Source organism: Phacochoerus africanus, chromosome 12 (assembly GCF_016906955.1).
Source record: "Phacochoerus africanus isolate WHEZ1 chromosome 12, ROS_Pafr_v1, whole genome shotgun sequence".
Classification (NCBI taxonomy): Eukaryota; Metazoa; Chordata; class Mammalia; order Artiodactyla; family Suidae; genus Phacochoerus; species Phacochoerus africanus.
In genome coordinates this window covers 11,736,279-11,759,919 of record NC_062555.1, presented here as the reverse complement: position 1 = coordinate 11,759,919, position 23,641 = coordinate 11,736,279, and the positions used below count along the sequence as shown (strand labels likewise).

The following is a 23,641-nucleotide window of genomic DNA, read 5'->3' as shown; positions in this document are numbered from 1 at the left end:
TGTCCCATTGATTGGTTTTCGTCACATGCTGATGAGCATTAAATACAGCCTTGCAGGTGAGACTGTCTTCCTTAACTCCTTCAGGAGGCCACCACTTGGATTTCTCTTGTATTTTAAACTCAGCCTGTCCAAGTTGTTTCTCCCCCTCTGGCGGCCCTTTCCCCTCTCACTGATTAGAACTGCCTTGCCATACCGGCCAGAAATCTGGGAGGCACTTGAATTCTTGCTCACCCTTGACTTTTAACTGTACTCCTCTGATGAAGGCCACAAATGTTTCTTGCCTGGATAGCTCCTAGAGCCTCCTCATGCCCCACGAGAAATGAATTTGTTCATCACCATATATTTTCGATGACCTTTGATGGCCATCATTCTGATGATACCAAGGAGAATTTGCCCAGTGCTTGAGCTTAAGGGGATCAGAGTTCTTTTGGAGAAATAGCTGTGTAAAGAAATAGTCACAGGGTGAGGTGTCTATAGGGTGCCAAGTGTATGGAGAAAAAATAGGCTGTGGATGTAGGAGTGCCTTCCTTCTGGGTCTTCATTAAGGTGTAACAGGTGTAGCAGGTCCAGAGATAAACAGATACACATTTAGACTATCGTATTCCATGCCAGGCACTGATTGTCTGGTTTTGCGCACTCTAGGCTCCAAAATCTTAACTTTTAGTCAGTTATATAAATAATAGATTATTTCATTATTTCGTGTTTATTGCTTTACAAACATGAAAAAATGTCAAGAAACAGTAAACCCATTTTCTGTCATAAGAAAGATTTCCAACTACATGCCTATATGTGAGAAAATATGAAAAGAATGTTGTCATATAAATGTCTAATTGTTGCCTATGAAGCAATTGGTAACCTTCTCTTTGGGTTAGGAAGCAGACTTTCTGCTTTCTAACTGATTCTGATTTAAGTAATCACCTCCTACTCATTAAAGTCTGGTGATAATCTTACCCAGGGACTAGGAGAAGGGCCTCCTGCTTTCTAGGTTCCCTTCTCTTCTTTGCCCGCCAACCTGCTCCAGCTCCACTGCTTATCCTGGGGCGCTTCTTCTGTGCTTCAAGACATGCTTCACATGCTCAGAAAATTTTTCCTGTTCTGGCATCTTTTGTTTCAGCAGCTGTACCAGCAGCTCTCAGAATAGAGCCTGACACATAATCAGTGCTCAATGAAAAAAAATGTGTTATCAGTATCAAAAGAAAAAAATGCAGAAAATAACAAGTGCTGGCGAGGACTTTGAGAAATTAAAACCCTTATGCACTGTTGGTGGGGATGCACAATGGTGCAGATGTTATGAGAAACAGTATGGGAAAATCTTCAAAATATTAAAAATAGTATTACTATATAATCCAGCAATCTCATTTCTGGGTACTTATCCAAAATACTTGAAAACAGGATCTTGAAGAGATATTTGTACACCCATGTTCATTGCAGACTTATTCACAATAGTCAAGAGATGGAAGCCACCCAAATGTCCATGGAGAAATGAATGATAAAAAATGTGATGCCTGTGTGTGTACATACACAAAATGGAATGTTATTCCACCTTTTAAAAAAAAAAAAAGGTGTGTCATACAACGACATGGATGAACCTTGAGAACATTATGCCGAGTAAAAGAAATCAGTCGCAAAAAGACAAACACTGCATGATTCCATTTATATGAGGTATCTAAAGTAATCAAACACATGGAGACAGAAAGTCCAAGGTGGTTATCAGGGGCTGGGGGTTGGGTGGGAGAGGGGAACAAGAAGTGCTGTTTAGTGGATATAATGTTTCAGTTTTGCAAGATGAGAAAGTTCTAGAGAAAGCGCGCAACCATGTGTCTATAGTGAAGGCTACTGTACTATACATTAAAATGGTTAAGATGGTAAATGTTATGTTACATGTTTTCCACTACAACAAAAAAAAATGATTTAAGGAAGATGTAGTAAAATGTAATCAATTTTAAAACCAGGGGGGAAAAGTCAAGATTAAGGACTGGGTCCGTTTAAAACAAAATTTTAATTCATAATCACATAAAATCTGTACATAAAATTACATTCATTATGCAAGAATACAATTTGTCTTAATTGTACAACTTCCTTTTCTCACTTAACAATATGGTGGAAATGGCTTTCCGTGGCAGTTAAGTATAGCTTAACGTCATTCTTTTGAAAGGCATGTAGAATCCCACTGAATGAAACCACAGCTTATGTGGCCCATCTTTCTACTGATGGACATTTAATTTTCCACGATTTTGCTATCATAAAGAATTCTGCTTGCTATGAACTGCCTTCGTCTGCCAAGTTAAGCATTAAGTACTGGATCATTATCACTTGATTCACACCTAAGGCTTTGCTTCCTTCAAACATGTCCTGCTTAATTCTGGTCCCTTGCTTCACGTACCTGTGAAAATGATGGCGTGACACCTCAGCTCTGATTCTCAACTCAGGGCCCTCTGCATCCAAGTTCCCTCTGGCAAAGGTGTTCTTTGCAGGCTGTGATCTCAGGCAGGATTTTAAAACCTCTGAAAAGAATTACTTTTAGTTCTGAGGTGGCTAAGAACCCATTATTCTGTAGGACTTTGACTCTTCCTTTGTAATAACATTAGCCGCCAATGAGAAGTAGCACAAAGGATTAGTGTCCAGGAAATGTGTGACTTGTGTAGATTACAATTGCATAATTAGAATTAGGCTTTAGAGAGCTTCCAAATTCTCAGGAGCCTTATCTCCTTTCAGAAGCGTTGGCCTCAGAATCTGGAAATATGTTTATTCCTCCCCACTTGAGGTCTACCTTGCTAAAATCGGCATAGATATCTGACTGTACCCAACTTCATCCTCATTGTCCAGCATAGCATTTAGTAATGTTTTAAACTAATTAGAATATTTATATTTTTAACATACTAAAATATAAAATATGAAATTCTTATCCTTTATTAATACTTGGAATTTCTTGTAGCTTTCCACTATCTGTACCTAAGTCAGTGGACCCCAAATCATTTCCCTGTTAGACGGTGACCCACATGAGGGCAGGGATTCTGTATCTTCTGTGTGCCTGGTTCACTCTTCTAGTCCCAGCGCTTGGAAGGGTACCAGTCATGGTGGAGATGGGTACTGGAAAGCTGGTGCATGGACTGATGTTTACTGATGCCACGGACAATCATCAAATGATAATTGTGTTGCTGTGAGAAGCATTAAGCACATGCAATCATATGTTACTCACAAATGCACGTTTACAGCACACCTTATAATGAGGTAATAGAGGTGAGATGATTTCAAAGGCAGTGGAAAGGCATTTCCCTCTTGGCCCACTGAGGGCTCAAAATACAAGCTTAAAGACCCAGTCATTTGGCATAAGTTTCCTCCACCTGTTAAATGCATAGATGTTTTGAAGAGAGACAGCACGCTAAGTGGGATCCACTTTGCATGCCTCAGTGTGAAAGGCTATGTTGTTAAGGCCAGCAAGATTTGCTAATGTTAAGATGGGCATAGAAAGAGGAGGGCCTGAGATCTGGACACCCATTAGCCTAGAGTCCCAGGATCTCCTTGAGAAAAGAAAGAGTGCTCGAGGAGCCAATGGAAACATTTTCCTAACGCAGCCTTTGGGGTTGACCCAGCTTTGTGAGAATTGATATGTGGATATGTATCAAGGAAGAGGCAGTAATTTACAGAAGAATAGAAAAGTTTTAGGAAGTTCATGATTTTTGCAGACTTATGCATAGTACCATAAAGATAGTAGAACATTATGGAAAGAATATTTAGCTCAATTTTTTGAGCCTATAGATTATTTCAGAAATGTGCGGTGAAGACACCAGTTAATTGTAGGCATTTGTACACACTCTGTATAGGCTGTCCTTCACATTAAGAAAGGAGAGAGAGAAATAACTGCTTGAATGTATGCACCCGAGGTGTATGTGTAAATACTGATCAGGTGCTCTCCCCATGCAAAGAAATGTCTTTGATTTTCTGACAGCATAAATGACAGTAGTAGTAATAGCTACAGTTTATAACTATGTGCCAGGTACTTTAATTCTCATAACTAGTTCATGAAATAGGTGTTATTATTCCAACATCCAGGTGTGGAAAGTCAAATTTATATGTATTAAGCAATTTAATTACTCTAGGCAAGACAGCTAGTCGAGTAGGAGTGTAATACAAAATGCCATGTGAATGACTCCAAAATGCATGATTTTTTTCATTGGACTCTTCTGCCTCTTCTTTTTGCAGAAGTGCTCATGGTATAGGATTTCATCTAGCCATGTGAGGCGGAAAAAAGAGGATTTTTTTGACGATACTCTGACTGGTTCAGTATCTCATTCTCAGTGCCAGTGTTCAAAATTTCTAAGCTCTCTGTCCTAATTTTTTACTCTGGTTTTAGAGGAAGACCTTTTTTTTTTTTTTTTAAACTTTGTGTTTTGAAATAACTTGATTTTTAAACAGTCAAAATAGGAAGCTACCTTCTTTCCTGGAAATGCTCAGATTTAACAGAAGAACCAAATTATAGAATTGAGTGAGCCGCTTAGGAAAACGGCCTGACAGTTTTGAGCAAACCTTGTGTAACTTTTATGAAACACCTCCAATCAGTTTGTCAGGTAGAATTTTCCCAGCACAGTCTTTTTTTAGGATTCTGTTGATTCCATTTTTAGGAGAGCATCACAGTAATAAGGCATTCTCCCACGTTGGGAAAGCTGCGCTCTCTTTTCCTTTTTAATTGAAGGATCAAATATTCACACAGGGAGATATCTGCCACATCCAATCATCATCCGGACCTGGGGGGGAAACCTCAGTTGATATTCATGTTGCCACGCTGCACTGGAAAAAAACAAACAAATATGTTTGGAGCTTCTGTATTCACTAGGCATGTTATTTTTATGACACACTAAAGCATTGTTGTTTAATTCGTACAGTAAACAGAGTTCTGCAGTGTCAATACATATACCTTGTATTAAATTTACATCGTATTGTACTTGTATTGAATTTCCTTGGTTATATATGACAACCTATTGGGCATCTCGGGAAATACAATTTGACATCACATGATGAAGAGGCACAAAGATAGGTATCCCCGTGGATGGGCTTTATGGACGATTATGCTTCAACTTCCCTGTGAAAATTAAACACCTTAAAAATTCTACCATTATGGAAAGAGAAAGGTGATAAACTTTAAACTGCTTATGATAGAGAGCCAGTGAGACTTAAGTATCCATTTTGTGGATTATCCACTGAAGAAGTGAATTTGTAGAACTGGAGTAAATAACCTGATCCCCCTTAGCACATAGCAAATCTTGTTTTCTTTTCTTATGGCTATATTACTGATGATTAGCACAAGAGAAAAGCATGAAAAATACAGTGCAGGGCAATACAATAAGATCATTCTCTGTAAATTTTTTTTATGTTGGCTATTTTTCATTTGCCTCTCTGGAAATCTCTCTCTACTCTCCCCCGCACAGCCCTGGATCCTACGAGGCTAACCTTTACTCACAGCATCCATGGGCTTCCTTTTTCTCTGGCTTTTTTATATTATTATTATTCTTTTTTTCTTTTCTTTCTTTTTTAAATTTTTTTTCATGTTTTGGTTCGTCCCTAGGCAGCAGCAGGGACAAGAAACGAGAGGGTTGGAGGAGAATGGAGTCTCAGAACTTTCTGCCAGGCTCTGGGCCCCAGGACTGCCTTCCTTCCCGCAAAGCTGCAGCTCCCATCCAGTGGCCCCACCTGTAACTCCCGTGCTTTGCTTTAACTCTACCCATATCTTTGTAAATAGTCTCTTCACCAAACTACCCTCACTTGTCCATTTCAGTTCCCATTAGCTTCCTACTGAGCCCCTGACTGAAGCCTAAATCTAATTTTATCCACACTTAAGTCACAGAATTCCAGGGTCTGGATGTATAGCCAATATAAAATACTTTCCTGGAAGTTCCCCTTGTGGCTCGGTGGAAACAAACCCAACTAGCATCCATGAGGATGCGGGTTCAGTCCCTGCCCATGCTCAGTGGGTTACGGATCTGGCATTGCCGTGAGCTGTGGTGTATGTTGCAAACACAGCTCAGACCTGGCATTGCTGTGGCTCTGGCATAGGCTGGCAGCTGTAGCTCCTATTCAAATCCTAGCCTGGGAACCTCCATGTGCTGCAGGTTTGGCCCCAAAGCCAAAAACACAACAAAACAAAAATATGCCTTCCTTTGTTCTGAGACTGGCAAAAATAAATAAACAAATGAAAACTCCATTTTGTGGCTTTGGGCACACTAGACATTTTTAAAGCCAGTAAGGCGAGCTGTGCCCAAAACCTGTAGATACAGGTTGTTTATCTAATAACTCTGTGACATTAATTTTTCAATAGTAATCAGTATATTGATATCTCATGAAAACTTTCAAGTTATTATCATAGAAGCTTTGTTATCAGTAATCATATAATGGTTTATGAAATTCTGCCTCTTGATAAAGTCGCTCCGAGTGCAAGGTCAATTCTATAGATCCGTCTCCAAGAAGCCTTTTCACTAACTTACCCGGTGAGGCTGGCATCACCTTCTCTCCCTCACCCCCTACGTTGTCTTCTATTCCATCTAATTCTCCTCTGATCCACTCTACACCCAAATAATGCACGTTGCTCTCTTCTCTCTTAGCTTGAAAGTTTGCTAAGGGCAGGGACCAGGACTGTTTTGATTGTTTCTGTGTTCCCACCAGGAAACACAATGCCTGGCACATAGTAGGTCCTCTCTAAATATCTATCCACCAAATCCACTAACTCCAGTAGATTTCTTTCAAAAAATTATTTTATAGTATTTAGTAAGTACCTGTTTTTTGACGCCACACTCTCTAGAGTTGGTTGGGGTGGAAGGGTGGGGAATCTTCCATAAAGAGCACACGCGGAAAAGAAACTTCTAGATGATGACACACAGCATCACCTTGCAGGACCCGGAAGGAATAGAGACCTGTCTCAAATGTGTTTTTGAGATGTGCAAATTATTTTTTACAAGAGACACAGTTTGCGACATACATCAGGGTAGAGGGAGACAGTCTAAGGCAAGATTCCTGCAGCAAACTAGACTTGGACTTAACCTGGAAAAGGGACAGCTCTAGGCTCGTGCCTTCCATGTGCATAATGCAGGATCCCTAAGGGACTTTCATATGTGCTCACTCATGTGATTCTCACCTTAGCTCAGTCAGGCCATCAGGGCAAGGAGTAGTGCCCCAATTTTATCAGTGAGGAAATAAAAGCTTGGGAAATTGAGCTTCCTGGCCAAGTTTTAAGTCTGTGTAGTCGCGAGAGAATGGCTGTATGCGGTGCAAGGAAGAGCTGTGACGGGGGGCCACTAGGTGGGGAGCCTTCGACCGGCCCCCTGATTTTAAGTCTCTTTCTTGCCTTGTCTATACCACATTGAAGAGAGTACCCGTAACACCGTAGGTGCTCAGTAACCACTGTGCCAATTGAACAAATAATCATTTACATGTATGGGCATAAGATAGACACTTAAAAATAATTCGTCGTAAATGTATACTGTTTGGCACCTCGGGTTTTTTTCTCCTCTGAAGTAGATGGGTTTCATGTCAGCATATACAACTCTCCATCATTTTTTCCAGAAGCCACTGAATGAAACCACACCTCTATCCCACCGTGAGGGTACCAAGGACATGTGCCAAGTATCTGCTCTTTGGTGCAGCTGCATCTTCTCAGTGACAGCTAACAGGATACTCATAAGCAATGGTGACAATGACGTCAGGTGAAAGTACACAGTCCTCATATGGATTCTCTCTCTTGAGTTCGTGTTGCAAGGTTCAGCCAAGGTAGAGCCTCAGGAGTCACCAAGGCTGGAGGAAAGGCCATGAACCATCTGTTAACCCCTTCCTTCTCAAACTCAAGCAAACCAAAATGTAAGGAATATAAAAGAATGTTGATGTAGCTATGTTAGTATCAGACGAGGGAGAATTTCAGGCAAAAGAATTATTAAAGATGATTAGGTAACTTTGTAGTGATTAAAACATTTACTAAAATTAAGAATAGTTTTTCTATCAAAATGTGCTGTAAAGTATGTGCCTGAAGAGATAAGTGATAGATTTGGGATATGATATTTATAACACATGTAACTAACAGAAGTCCAGTATCCACAATATGTAAAGTGTTCCTAGGAATCAATAAAAAACTGGGGAGGAGCTTCTGCTGTGGTGCAGTGGGTTAAAAACATGACTGCTACAGCTTAAATCCCTGGCCAAGTGCAATGGGTTAAAGGATCCTGTGTTGCCGCAGCTGCAGCATAGGTCACAGCAGTGGCTCCGATTCAGTCCCTGGCCTGGGAACTTCCATATGCTGTGGGTGCAGATATAAATAATAATAATAATAATAGCAATAATAGTAATAAACTGGGGGAGGTCTGGAAAAGCATTTAACAAAAGAAAAAAGTAAATGGCTGATAGACATAGGGAAATGTACTCAGTCTCTTGAATAAGCTGGGAAATAAAAAATAATATCAACACAAGAAATTATTTTACACATAAAACACTGACAAAAATTTAACAGTGTGACTCTAAAAATTATTATTTTTTTAGGGCCGCCCCTGTGGCACATGAAGTTTCCCAGGCTAGAGGTCAAATCAGAGCTGTAGCCACTGGCCTGCACCACAGCTACAGCAATGCCAGATCCAAGCTATGTCTATGGCCTACACCACAGCTCACGGCAACATTGGATCTTTAAGTCAGTGGGTGAGGCTAGGAATCGAACCTGTGTCCTCATGGATGCTAGTCAGATTTGTTTCCGCTGAGCCATGACAGGAACTGCCTAAAAGGTCTTTTTGAGGATATGGAACAATGAGGACTTGCATGCACTATTGGTGGTCATGGGAATTGATGCACTTTGAAAACTCCTGGGCATTCTCTAGTAAAGCTGAACGTATCCCAACAAGTTTAGGCTCAGTACCACAGGACATGTGTACACATGAGACGCAAGACACATGTACAAAAGTGATTATAGCTACACTGATATATCAGCCAAGATGTGAAAACAATCCAAATAGCAATAGTAGAATAAATATATATTGAGTCATACATGAATACGATACGGCAATGAAAAAGGATGGTGTATGGCTACCCTCAACCACATGGTTAGATCTGGGCACATTATGTTGAGCAAAAAAGATGCAAAAAACGCATAAATGTGATTTCATTAATTCAAAGTGGAAAACACACAACGCTTAATTGCTTTGTGTAGGGATTCATTCCTGGGTAGAAAAGGCAAGAAAATGGCTCTTTAGGTCAACCTAGTTGTCTGAGTGGGGAAAGAGTTGGAATCATGAAGGACTCAGGCGCTTTGTGGAGTGCTGGCAATATGCTATTTTTTCAGCCTTGGCAATGGAATTTTGCCTTTTAATTTTTTTTGAAAATATAACATTTTATGCATTTTTCTAAATTATGTTTTATTACATAATTTTTAAAAGATAGATTAAAAAATAGGTCCACAAAAGCTGGAGAGTATTCTATTTGATGCACTGTAGGGTCAGAATGCTTCAGTGCCAACTCATAGCTCCATCACTTCCCAGCTGTGTGGCATTAGCCAAGTTAGCAAACCTCTCTCCAACCTCTTTTTCCATCTATAAAGGAAGGAAAAATTCATTCTGCTTTCAAGGGTATTTTCTGAGGACTGGATGGTACCTGATTAAAGCATGAGCACAGTTATAATCTTTTCAACATCAACGTCCTCTGACTTTCGAGTGCCTGCCTCTTCCCTCAGGCTTCCCTATGTGTGAGGGGTTTTTTTGGTATTTCAGTTAAAAATTAAATTTTGTTTTCAGATGATTATAGATTTACATGCAGTGGTAAGAAATAATGCAGAGAGAGAGCCCGGGTCTGCTTTGAATGGTTCCCCCCAATGGCAACCTCTTCCAAAGCTATCACAACTGAGATTGTGACACTGACACACAAAAGATCCCAAACAGAGGCGTGACTATCTTTTTTAACCTTCAAATTAAAAAACAATCCCTTTTAAAACTGGTAGTATGAAGGCAAGTTGGTACTTCAGTAGAAGAGTTTTATGAATTTTTACTTGGGAATTTCACAGTCCATCTCTCCTAAGACAGTCAATTCTCTCTTCTGACTAGTGACATTGTTACACCAAACTTAGTCTAACACATCCCAGTCCTAAATGCTTTTTTTTTTTTCTTTTTAGGGCGTCACCTATGGCATATGGAAGTTCCCAGGCGAGGGGTTGAATTAGAGTTATAGCCACAGTCACAGCAATGCCAGATCCAAGCCAGGTCCAAGCCAGATACCAGCCACATCTGCAACCTATACCACAGCTCATGGCAATGCTGGATCCTTAACCCACTGAGTGAGGCCGGGGATCGAACCCTCAACCTCATGGTTACTAGTCGGATTCATTTCTGCTGAGCCATGATGGGAACTCCCATGTTTGTTTTATTAAAGAAGAGGAAGTACAGTTGACCCTTGAACAACAAGGGGGATGGGGTGCCAACTCCCATGCAGTAGAAAATCCACATTCAGTCCTCAGTATCTGTAGAGATTAGTTCCAGAACCCACCGCCGATACCAAAATCCAGAGATGCTGAAATCCCCACAGTCAGCCCTCCCTATCTGCAATTCTGCATCTATGGATTCAGCAAACCTCAGGTTGTTTCACAATGTATTTATTGAAAACAATCTACGTGTAAGTGGACCCACACAGTTCAAACCTGTGTTGTTCAAAGATCAGCTGTATATTAAAGTGCTGAAGATATTTTGTTCTTAGAACATAATGCTAAGCACTACTGCTGAAATGTGACATTCCCACAACCTGCCTGGGTCACAGCTAGTCAGAGTCCAGAAAATGTGGCTTTACAATTTATTGTATTTTTCTTTTTCACACTCTCTGCTGTCCCATTTCTCCCTACTTCCATGGTCTGCCCAATGCCATTCTATTCTATATGTCATTCTGTATTCGTTTTTTCTAAACTTTCATTATGTCCCTCGTCAGTATTTGAAAACATCAGTGGTTCTCCCATGCATCATAAAATCCCATCTCCTTGGCAGGGCATTCAAGGCTCAACTTCCCGTTGAATGTTTATTTTCTATTAGACTTTAACCAATTACAACAGCAACAACAAAATACTAGTCTAGTCGGGATATCTTTACCTTATACTTTTCTTGCTTCCACCCATTGGTGGAACAACTTCCTGAGTCATTGCCTTTTACCATTTAACATTTATGCAAGAGCCTGTGGAAGACCCAGCTGCCTTGCATGGAACGCCTGGTTTCTCTAAAAAGCTTTTAGGACTCATTTTAGCCACAGTGATTTCTTCCCTTCTAGAACCTTCTCTACTTACTATCGAAACCTTTGCTGGGCACAAAGGATTTGTGGAGCTTATCACTCATCTAACTCTTGGATTGTTATTTAATCAGACTTGTGTTTAACCCTTTGCTTCCTTCCTTAAAGGTAGATGCTATTTCTTACTCTTTTTGTCTCCCAAAGCACCAAGCATAGTTACCTTTTAGGCAATTGACTTTCAATAAATATATGTTAATTTTTCATTAGGTTCATCCCAATTGCTTTTAGGGCCAGAGCATGTTCAACAGTTCTTCATTTGAGTGGAATTCCTATATATTTTAGAAGAGAAAATTAGGCCAAAAATGGGTAACAGAAGTAGTGGCTGCGGTGCAGTGAGATTGCCAGGTCCCACCCCTGCATTTATCCTTTAGGACCTTGGGAAATAGTTTAGCCCCTCTAAGATGGTACTCCCCCATCTCTATAACACGGCGAATACCAGTTCTAATTTCTTGGTGTTATCGAAGTTAACAGAAATAATTCATATAAAGGATGCAACCTATTGTCTGACTCAAAGTAAGCGTTCCGTAGATTTTTTAATAATAAAGCGTTTCATAATTTCAAAAATATAGACAGCATTTTAAGAATTTAGCATTTTGCTTTTCTCAAAGCTATTCACACACATCAAAGAAGGAAAGTGTCTTCTTAGGCTCCATTTAAAACATCCACAAGATTGTATTCATCTGTTTTTGTAACCTACTTTGGGAATCTGAGGTTAGTAAAAATTGTTGTGTTAACAGATATTTTAGACTAACTACTTATTAAGGTAGGTTTTTGGAACTGAATTATATGATGTTTCATATCATGCTACTTTTATTTATATCAAAATGTTTGCTAAAGCAAAAGAGGTTATGAGATCTGCTGGCCTATCTTGATAAGAAATAGTGTTCTTTTCAAATGATAGCTCTAATTGTTCACAAATTTACCAGGAGGCTTGACTGTATGTCTTTAACTCAAGATTTTATGGTTAATGGCCTTGTCCAAACCGTACCAGAGGAAATGCCTGGTCTTAGGCTCTTTTGGGGGGACACACGTGGACAGCAGCACCAAGCCACAACAGTATACCACTTTGGCCTGACCTTGTGATCTGGTGATTGGCTGGAAAGACCTGGACCAAAGGGCAGAAAAGCCAGAGAGGTCAACAACACTAGTCTCCTTCATCCTCACAATATGCGCACAGTGACCCCTCACTTCCTGGTTCTCGGATAGGGAACTCATCTTGCTAGTCCTCGGCAAAGGCCTGCTTGACCACTGGTTGACCGTAATCAATTCTGATGTGCTCAGATAGGTATTTGGAAAATGTCTCTCTGGCTGTATTACGAAGAGTGAATTGTATGGGTGCATGAATAATGCATCAAAACACTTAGGTGGCTGTTATTCTCAGATGTGAGATGGTGCTAGAATGGGCTCGATGGTCACAGATACGGAGATGGGGCAATATTTGGAACGTAGGTCCACAGGACTCCGGATGGAGTTAGTGGATGAAGAAGAGGAGGGTGTCCAAAATGATGGAGATTGCAGACTGCACATATCCAGTGCATGCTGCCTTTACAGTTTGGTTCTACAGTTGATCTTAGGCCTTCCTACCAATCCTGTCAAATACTGGTCACCTGTAGAATGCTGGGTAACTCTGTGTGTGTGGGTGGTGTGTTTAGATGCTCTCACCAGCCCCGAGGTTAAGCTTCAGTCCCATCCACTCATTAGTTCCAAATGCATCCTAGATACTAAAAAAAAATGTCTGACTAGTTAGCTGTCACAAACCTCACTTAGTTTCATGCTCAGCTCCTTTGCCATGCACTCCTCTTACTCTGAGCCTTGCTCTCAGGAACTGTCTATTATTTCTTTATCCATAGTTCCAAATGTCATGGGAATCTAGTTTCTCAGCAGAACTTTCTAGGGGTTGACTTGCTAGAGTCAGGTGGATGAAGCAGAGAAGTTACTCTGAGTCTGTCACTGAGGGAGAATGGAGAACTCAAAAAGTAGACACAAAAACTGATAAAGTGTAGCCACTGACTAATGTTAAGGAGAAGAGCTGGGTAAATATCCTGTGTCTTCTAAGTCCTGGGGGATCCCTGAATTAGGGAATACAGCCCCGGATGTCCATAAGGCACAGCTGGAGTCATCACAAAATGACTCAATTCTAGTTGTTACTGTCTGTGCAAAGACAGGGGGTGCACAGTGCTTATTGGAAAGATTTCCTTCAAAAAACAGTTAAGATTTTTAAAGTTTGTGCTTAAGGGGTGAGATTTAGTTATGATGAAAATTAATTCCTATAAAATATCCCATTTCCCAATACATCAGATAAACGAGATATTACGCATGTAATCCTAGCAGAAAAGAAATTCTCTATTCTCCCAGTATGTACGAAAAGGGAACTATCGATTCGGGTACTATCTATTTCAGTATTGAAAAGTATGTCAAGTACGTAGCATTTCAGGGGCCTTAAAATTTCCTTAAGAGCTTCTGCAGCATGTGATTTGCACATATGTGCAATAACACAAGTCATGTGCACCTTGTGCGAACTTGCATGCAATGACTGCTTAGCAGAATGCCTGGCATATAATTTCTTGTCTTTATTATCACTGATTTTGTTTTATTTTTCTTAAGTTTTTTGTGTACTAGTTGGCTTTTCACTATGTATCTTTCATTTTCTAGTCTTAATTCATCTCTGCTTCTGTGCATCAATTATTAAATGGCAATAAGTCAGATACTCTCTATGGGAATTCTTTGAATTACCTGCACTTTTTTGTGGAGCCTGAGTGGCACGTGATAGTAAAATGCAGGCTCTTTCTCAGAAATTTGGAAAGAAGGGATATGAACCTGATTTTGGAAAGATACACTGTACAAAATTATCTTCAGAAAAGAAAACGGATCAAAGCAGTAGCTTTTTATAGCATTAGCTCATTTAAATTTAAGAAAAAAGGAAACTTTCATTGGAAAGAATGTATTGATCAAGATCTAATTGGTCAAACAGAAAATATGCGAAGTATTCAAGAGAGACAGTATTTAATACAAGGAGTTGGTTACAGGAGTGTGGGAAGGATTAGAAGAGACAGAAAGAAAAAAAAAAAAAGGAAGGGGTGGGTCCTAGAAGAACAAAAAGGGTAATTGCCAAAAACTATAGAAGTTTCCTGTATGGAGGCTGCAAACCTGCCTCTGCCTACTGCTGGATCTGCTGATTTAAATTAGATGCTTTAAGAGGTGCTGCCCCAGCTGGAGCTGACATGCCACCCAGATTCTTATACCGAAGAAGCTGCCAACACGGAACAGGCGCTTGTGCTGCCTAGACCGCTTGGTGCTACCCCTGCTTGGTTGTGTAATTGCAGTCAGCAAAGACATCAACTCTGGGACTCTTTCTTCAGCTTCTGCCCTTCTAGCAATGCCTCCTACTGGTGAAACTTTAAAAAGTCAACAAGCAAGAGAGCGAAATGCAGCATCCAGAACAGCCTGCAGAAGTGTGCATGTGGGACTAGGATGGGATAACTTAGATGAAGAACAGCTTAGGTACTCAGCATCCATGCCCACTCTTCTACTTGGCATTCCTTCCTTTGCTGACAGCAATCACTGCATGCTTCCACCCCAAAAGATGCTGCTACACTCTGGGCAAATGGAGATGATCTGACCCTCTGTCACTATATTCCTATCCAGGTAGCATCAATTCCCTTTTTAGTTTAGATACAACCCACTTGGATATTCTACAACTTAAAAACTAAACTGTAAACACCCACTAACTTTCTTTATAAAATCAATAAGAACAAGGAGTTATTATATACAAATCCCTATGTAATAAGCAATAAATTAAAAAAAAATAACATCTACAATTCTTGTTTCTATAAACAGTTAAGGCTATAGTTGATATTTGCAACCTGCCCCCTTTGCTTTCAGGCTGTAGCTCATCTGTTTGGGATTTTTGACTTAGCAAGGCAATCAAACCTTTATTACTAAAAGGTCTGTGTCCTTAGTGGTCTTGGCTTCGGTTGCTGCATCAGTACTTACAGGATCAGACCTGGTCCAATAAAGGGATGCCCTTGAGAAAGTCCAGGGTGTCAGCATGTGGAAGGAAGCTAGTTCTTCCTTCCACATAGTAACTTTTTCTTTGCCTGTTGGTAGAGTTTCCTGAGGATCCCAAATTTCCAGGTAATATTCTTGGTTTCTAATTTAGTACCACCTTGGTGATGGTGCATGATAAAAGTGTTCCTCTCTGTGGCAGAGAAAGCACAAATAGTCTGTGTAGTGTATTAAGTATAATAGTGAAAGGAAACACACTAAGCACCTCTTGATTCCTGCATTTTCTCACTATAGAAAAGTGAGCCTCAGATATTGGTCCCTCGTTCAAAGCAGATGTAGCATCCCAAAGGAACCCCAAGTTCACAGGGTGTTGTCACTCAGCATGGGCTGAAATGTAGGCTCCGGGGGCAATCTCTCAGGCTAGGCGTTGAGGACATGTATTGTAAGATGAGGCACTTCCATGGTTTGCTCACTTCCTCCTCCTTTTGCTATAAACTGATTTCTTAATCCACGGTGAACTTGTGAGGACTATTGTGGCAGCCTCAGAGCATTCTGCAAGTTGACAGATGATGGTGCTGCTAGACCCTCATGAATATGTTCTAGAAGGGAGGAGCCCCTTCCCAGGAGGGAGGGGCACTGGGGAACATCTCCGGTGTTATGATTCCCTGAGGGATGCTATCCTGAATATGAAGGTGGGTCAAAGTCTGATCTACTTTCAAGACATTAACCAGACCAGATGTGCTGACCATAAGGCTGAGGGTCAGGCCTCCAGGAAGCCAGCTTTTAGGAACTCCCTTGATGACCTTTGATTTTGCTAGAATCTTTTATTTCAAAACTCATTCCTTCTCCACATATTCTGTTTCTGAGCTATTCTGTATTATCCTTTTTTTTTTTTTTTTTTTTTAGCTACCCTCTTGTCTTGTTTCAGGCATCTCGGTATTATTTTTTCCCATAGTCTTGAATTTTCACTCTGTATTAGATGCCGATATTATGACTGTGCTGCCTGTATGTTAATTTAGTCATCCAGTCAGTATTTTTAACTGCCTACTACGTCTTAGGCATAGTGCTAAGTTCTGTAAATTCACAGGTGAGGAAGCGCTGAGGTTGCCTTGGCAGTCCTCTAGCCCACTGGGGATACTAGACAATCACACAAGGAATAATGATAGTGATAAGAAGAAGAAGAATGTGAGAAGTGGATAAAGCTCTGACAGAGGTGTCCTGTGGGCTAGTGGAGAGACACCCAACTGCTGTCCTTGGCAAACATCATCTCCCAGAGGAACATTTAAGATAATTCCTCAAGGACACACCCAGGAGGCCACTGTGAAAATGATTTTACTTTGAAAGGTTCTAATTTATCATGTAAGCAGAGTCTTGTTTCCTACAGTATAGAGTTTAATGACTATGGGACTGCGGTATTTCCAGTGGACAGAGATTCCATAACTTCCTTTTCGTGTATGTCTGGATGGAATATATCAAAGGATTCTATCCAGTCAGTGGCCATTCGGCCTCTCAAATCTCTTAGCTGATTTCGTGACATTGTATAGCTGTCCTTCTGAAATAAATTTTAGTTGATCATTAACCCCAGCACACCGTAGTTTCTCTAACCCCTTCATGAGGGGCTCATGAATGGAATTTGTGCAGTTTGTACAAAGCTTTATGTTTAGGTGTTTCAGTGTTGTGGTGGAAATACGGGCTCTGGGGCCAGACCACCAAGATTCGAATCCTGACTCCAACGCTTGCCAGCTTTGTGACCTTGGGCAGGTTACCTGATCTCTCTGTGCCTGCAATTTCCTCATCTCTGAGATGGTGATGATAACATTGCCTCAATTACACTAGTGCTGCGAGGAGAGGCTGAAAAGGACTTCATACACATCCGGCACTTAAAAGGGCCTGACACACCCTGAGTCGCACAGGAAGCATTAACAAATAAGGTCATTGTACCTCTAGGGCACAAATACTAGGATATTAGGATATCCTTTTAGAAAGCAATGCAAATGATACATGTACTGAATTTTTTCATTTTTGAGGTGGAACACCAATGACAGCAGGTGGTGTGATGAAACAGAAAAGAGTCCTGTACTGGGACACTTGGGTTCTGTTTCTGTACTAATTAGCTACCAATTTGCTCTTCAGGAGTTTCAAGCTTGTTTTATCCTTTGGGAAGAGACAGGGTTTAGATGAAGGGCAATACTGTGATTCCACAAAATTAGAGACCATGTCAAGAAGTGCTTGCTTCCTTTAAGACATTCTTTCTATTGTCCATCCATCCTGCTAAACGCCAATTATTGTCTTCTCAGGTGTTATCACAAGTTATGGACTCTACCTAGATGGTATCTTGATTCAGAATTCCTCGGAACTCAGCTGTCATGCTTATGGATTTGCTCCTTGGAGCTTCCATTCCTTCAGAGTCCAAGCTTGCACGGCCAGAGGTTGCACTCTGGGCCCACTGGTGAGTCTGTGAATTTACATGCCGGGAATGTATTAAGTGTCGGATGACAATGGATATCAAGGAAGAAGTAAGTGATGGTGACTCACTCTCGGCACAGCTACTTTCAAGGAGGATGGGAGATTTTATAAAATTTCATTTAAGGCTTAGTAGGATTTTATACTCAACATAAATCTCAAGACTGCATATAGGTCTAGTGAAGGGCAGAAGCTGCATTTTACTGAAATTTCAAAGGGTCAGTTGACCTGGTGAGCAGGCATACCTACAGTTTTGCCTAATTTAGAGATATATTTAACGTGCATGTTCTTATTTCTCATAATGAACTAGACAATTAAGTAAATGATTAAAAAGTGAAAATAACTGAAAGCTTGTGGCTGCCGCAACATGGCAACACGCTCTCCAGCAAGTATGTTAATCAATTAAATGGTTGAGTGTGCCTCACCTATTAAAGTAAAATATTTTAATTTCATTAGTGTGATATATTCATAAGAACAGTATTTAAAATTACATTAATATCAGCATTTGATATCCACATTTCAGAAATCTATAATGTATATCTGTATTTCATTAGTAATTAAAAGATTGACAAAATTGTACTTTTTATTACTGGTGTAGTATTAAAACCCCAATTAATTGTACATAATTGTCCTGGACTAGCATGACATTCTTTAGTTTCAAAACATCACATTCTACTCTTATGTGTATTTCTTGATTAATTAGATTTAGCTTCTCTTAAGGGAAGTACTCATTAGTTTTAGATATTTTTTGGCAATCTTTGCTAATGCCCTATCATTTTAATGCACTCTGTCTTCATTGAAGAGTGTATTGTATAAATATTACCTTGAAAAACAGCTCTGCCATTTAATTTTTGCTTCCTTATTTTTGATCACACCTCCCATTTCGCTTCAGAGATTGGTGGCTTTCCAAGCTGCTCACATCATCTATCAGTGGAGCTGAGCTGTAGTCTTTATTGCCATTAAGTATTTTTATAGCCTAGACCCCTTCTGATGGTTACTTTCTCTTAAAAGCAGGAATGGCAGTAGGCCAGCCTTTCTTCTCCATTCAAAAAAAAAAAAGGAAGGAGAAACAAAAGAATATTCCCCATGATCTTGAAACTGAGACTTTTTCAAAATTGTAAATTGCAAATTGTGGTTCCGGGTACTAAATTGGGTCCCACTCTGTCTCTTGATGTTCTGGTAACTTTAAACAAGGGAGACCTGGTTACATATCCATGCCTTGGGTGGAAAATGGTTGACCTTCAGAAATCAAATGCCACACGGCCCGGATGGGAAGGGAGAAATAGAATTGGATTGTAACACCCTATTCTCCCATGGCCTCACACTTTTTAGACTCAGTCCTGACTTAAAACACAGCTCTTTTTCTCCCCTTGGTACATTTCTTTATCCTGTGCTCAGTATGCAAACACTTTGCCCAAGTCAATGATCCATCTCTAATCACTGGGATTGAATAACAATGTCTTTATTTAGAACAAGTCAACTGTGCTGCCAAGAAGTTAAAACCCATGGTCTTCAACTGATGTGAAAATACATATAGAGATACATATATTTTTAACCAATTACAATAGCTATTATGCCCTTAAGAGATTACATATTTGAGTATTTTTGATAGCCCTGGAGATCTATGAGAATCATCAAGGATATTAAAGATTCGTCTCTTTTTGTTGATGATTCTTTTAATGTGTCTTTGATAGAAGCAATCTATGAATCTTAAAAGCCAGACGCTTCAACAAAATTTAGCCAAATTGTGAGTGTGTGTTTTATATATATATATACACATATATATATAAAAATCATACTTAAAATATTCTTTATCTAAAGCACAATGTTATAACAAATATTTCATTGAAACAGAAATATGTATGATTTCTATTTTAAAATCTTTTGCTGGTAGAGATCAAAATTAAATTTTCTGAAGAGTCAGGTTTTTTTGTTCACCTGACAACATTGCTGAATGGTAACTCTTGGTTTTTAGAAAGAAAAGCCTGTTTGTTTTACATTTTTTATATATTTAATATCATTGTCTTCCTGCACACAGGGAAATACTATCCAGTGTTTCGCATTATGATATGCTCCATAATCTCAGATGTGGTCTGGTTCACCCTCAGAATTTTCCAGGTTGCTTATGTAATAAACCAAAAATATATGTGGCTTGGATCCCACATTGCTGTGGTTGTGGTGTAGGCTGGCAGCTCTACATCCGATTCAACCCCTAGCCTGGGAACCTCCATATGCTGCAGGTGCAGCCCCAAAAAGCAAAAAGGAAAAAAGGACAAATTTGATAAGATAGAATATTTTCAAAATAAAAATACTTACATAAGTTGTATATTTTTAACATTTTAATGTAATATCCACACAATATATTTTTGCCCCTAGCCTAAGTTTATTTCTTGTTATTTGTGGTTCAGAAGAAATTGCTCTGTACCATCTGAAAAAAGAAAAAAAGATTTCCATGTGGCTTGTTCAGTTCTTTTCCATTTACACAAAGTATTTGGCTTTTAAAGAAATTCCAATGTAAAAAAACAATTTACAGTGCCTTTGATCCTATTTTTAATATGCTCATATGCATGGTCAAATTAAATCCAGTAATTGAGTTTTCATAAATATTTGAAATAATGAAAAAAATTAACAGAAAATGCAACAGGGAAGAACTTTTTCAATGCATTCCTTTTTTTCAATTGTATTGTTGAGAATTAGAAAGATTCCTTTCACATTTTGTGTTTCTATAAAAAATGGCATGAATTTGTCAATAGGAAAATCACTTTGCTTTTGTTCATTTTTTTCTCTTAGCCAATGTTAGATTAACACTGGTAAAATCCAAGTTGGGAAATTTTATGACTGTGTCTGGCCTTGGAACAGTCATTGGATTCAATTCTCCAAGGACCCTCTTTAGGATGAAGTGTGAAACTACAGGTCACGACTGTGTGATGTGGTTAAAAAGCTGCTGTGGTTTTCCTGGTGATGGCATGCCTTTACAGATAAATACATCCAGACACACATGCTCACACTTTCATAGTCATTTTTTTTTATAAAGAAGCAACTAAACAGTATTACTTAAAACATCTAAATCATAACAGCAGTAAGTGTTATTGTCGAAAAAAAAAAATCTCAAATGGGAAATCTATCCTAAACCTATTATTTCCCGCACCTTCTTGGAAAACATTCTTAGTCTATAAAACCTTAGATTTCTCCACTATTACAGAAGGAAAAATAATGCCTACTTTACAATGGGTTGTTGTGAAAACTTAAATGAAATGTTTATATAGAGGTTACTGGTACATGGTAAGAGTTTTATTAAGGATGAAGATTTTTATTCACATGTTGCATGTTTTCATTGCATATTTCTTCTCAGATATTTTTTTTCTTTGTCAAGGGAGGTTTCCAGATGAAAGCCAAGCCAATCTTCCAGAATGCCTTTTTCTTAACATTTTTTAGGGGAAAGTAGATAGATGAAAATGTACATTTAAAAAAAAAAAAAGGACCACATTAGAGCAAAATAGTACAATTGCCAAATTTAATATAGAGTAAAAGTACTGATGTATTTATCCAGATACATAAGAAAAAAATTTAAATATATTTATTTTGAATTAACCAGACATTTTAGAATAATAATTATCTGGGTTTGCCCTTACTTCTTGAACTTTTTGAGTCTCATTTTATTTGGAACCCTTTCAAATCATTTTCTATGCAATAATTTGAACTATATACATAGGCATAATAAAACCAATTACATTTTTTATGAAATATTAAAATGATGAATTAATATTTTTCCAGTCAAGTTTATCATTTTTTTTGTACATTGCATTAGACTGAAAAAAAAAATGAGTAGGAGTTATGGATCCAACGAATCCCATAGCCTTTCTCCAATGAAAATAAAATATCGTGACCTCAAACTTATTAAAAATTAACACTCTGTCTTTTCTACATTTATTTTCATAATTGGGAAAGTATATTCGTCCTAACAAATGAAGGCTTCATAATTGAGAATATTTGCCTGCCTCAGGATTTCATGTTTGACCCCCTTCTCATGAGCGTGTACTTTAAGAATGAGGTCACAATTACCAACATGTTCAATAAGGCTGCAAGGGCCAGATGTTTAGGAGAGATGCTTATGAGTTTGCGGTGATTCGTGAACAAATGAAAGCCGGTTGGTACACGATGCTAACACATCCAGGTCCCCCTTTTCCACTTTCTTTCCAACTGCATCCTCCTCCGGTCTCTCGAGTCATTTTACTTATTTAGCTTTTAAAATCTTTCTAACGCATGAGCAGTGAATAATGATACTTACTTCAGAGTCTTCTTCAAATCATTTCTTTTTTGTTCTTTTCTGCATAGGTTCCTTGACACGAGACTGATGACATTTCAACTTTTTGGCGATTATATTTTAGGAATAGAGTCACTCAGTGACATTCCGCACTTAATGTCTGGCACGGTGCCATTTGTACGTACCCGGTAGCAGTACGGCTCAGAGAACTCTGTGTGTGTGTGTGTGTGTGTGTGTGTGAGAGAGAGAGAGAGAGAGAAAGAGAGAGAATGCTTGGTGTGACCTTTGACAAAGCCCAGCAGTCTATCACTCCAGTCAGGAGCTTATGAACACAGACCTGATGCATTTCTTCGCTTTTGCAATCACATTAAAAAAAAAAAATTGTTTTTAAGCAATCCTAGAAATAGTCTATGGATCTGCCCAGCCCCAGGCACAATCACAGTGTGAGCTGATGCACATATTCTGGAAATCACAAACTGCCTTGGTCAGGCGCTCACATTCTAAGCTTTAACAGCAGGAGGAAGAAACACGAGGCCCGCTTTGATCCTGCTGACAAAATGAGGTATTCCTACAAGATGCGACTGTCAAAATAGTTTACTTCACAGCAAAAAAGAGATTCTTTGAAGAAATATGCTCAAAGCGAAGCATGTACTTATTTTATTTGCAAACAAAAATAAATCTTTTTATGCTCACAGGTGGAAAACCGAACTCTCGAAGCGCCTCCTGAAGGAACAGTAAACGTGTTTGTCAAAACAGAGGGACCGCGGAAAGCCCACGTGAGGTGGCAGGCACCTCGTCACCCTAATGGCCACTTAACATGCTCCGTCCTTTTTACTGGCACTTTCTATGCTTCCCAAGGTAACCGGTTGATAATTGTTCAACTTTAATACCATTAGAAAACACGGTCTTTTCGTGGGAGTGTTTTCTTTTAGCCACAGATTTTTAATTTCTTAATTTCTCCTAAAAATAACCTAGATGGGTGTTCCCATCATGGTTCAGTGGTTAGCGAATCTGACTAGGAACCATGAGGATGTGGGTTTGATCCCTGGCCTTGCTCAGTGGGTTAAGGATCCGGCGTTGCTGTGGGCTGTGGTGTGTGTGGGTTGCAGATGCGGCTTGGATCCCACGTTGCTGTGGCTGTGGTGTAGGCCGGTGGCTACAGCTCCGATTGGACCCCTGGCCTGGGAACCTCCATATGCCGCGGGAGCGGCCCAGGAAATGGCAAAAAGACAAAAAATTAAAATAATAACCTAGATGGACAAGCTAGTTCAGCTGTGCTACATTTTGGGGTCCCCAGAACGGCAGCAAAAGCTTCACCTGATCAGTTCTAGGAAGGGTAAATTCTCAAGCCTGGCATCTGATCTCCTCCACTCCATTTGGCGGGTGACGTGGAAGCAGGACTCCGTGTGTTAACAAACCCTTTTGGTAATTCTGGTGTTCGCTCAACTTTGAGAAAGGCTGGCCTAGGATGGAGTCTACATTCTTTTCCACTTACCTAATAAATGGCGAAAACCTAAAACATTATTCCTGCAAAGAGCTGAGTTTTCATTCTGCAGTCCATCTTAAATAAACCATTTTTGTGTGACTGTTTTAACATTTCTTAACCAAGTTTATAATGCTAGCAAT

At 39.5% G+C, this 23,641-nt stretch overlaps 1 protein-coding gene across 1 annotated transcript in view; it reads left to right on the top strand.

The window, feature by feature from the left end:
* USH2A (usherin) overlaps positions 1–23,641 on the top strand; it is an 811,661-nt gene that overhangs the window by 407,325 nt on the left and 380,695 nt on the right. Inside the window, exons 35-36 of the mRNA XM_047754984.1 lie at positions 17,586–17,737; positions 22,711–22,873. Of these exons, the coding sequence (XP_047610940.1) occupies positions 17,586–17,737; positions 22,711–22,873 (315 nt within the window). The remainder of the gene's footprint in view (positions 1–17,585; positions 17,738–22,710; positions 22,874–23,641) is intronic.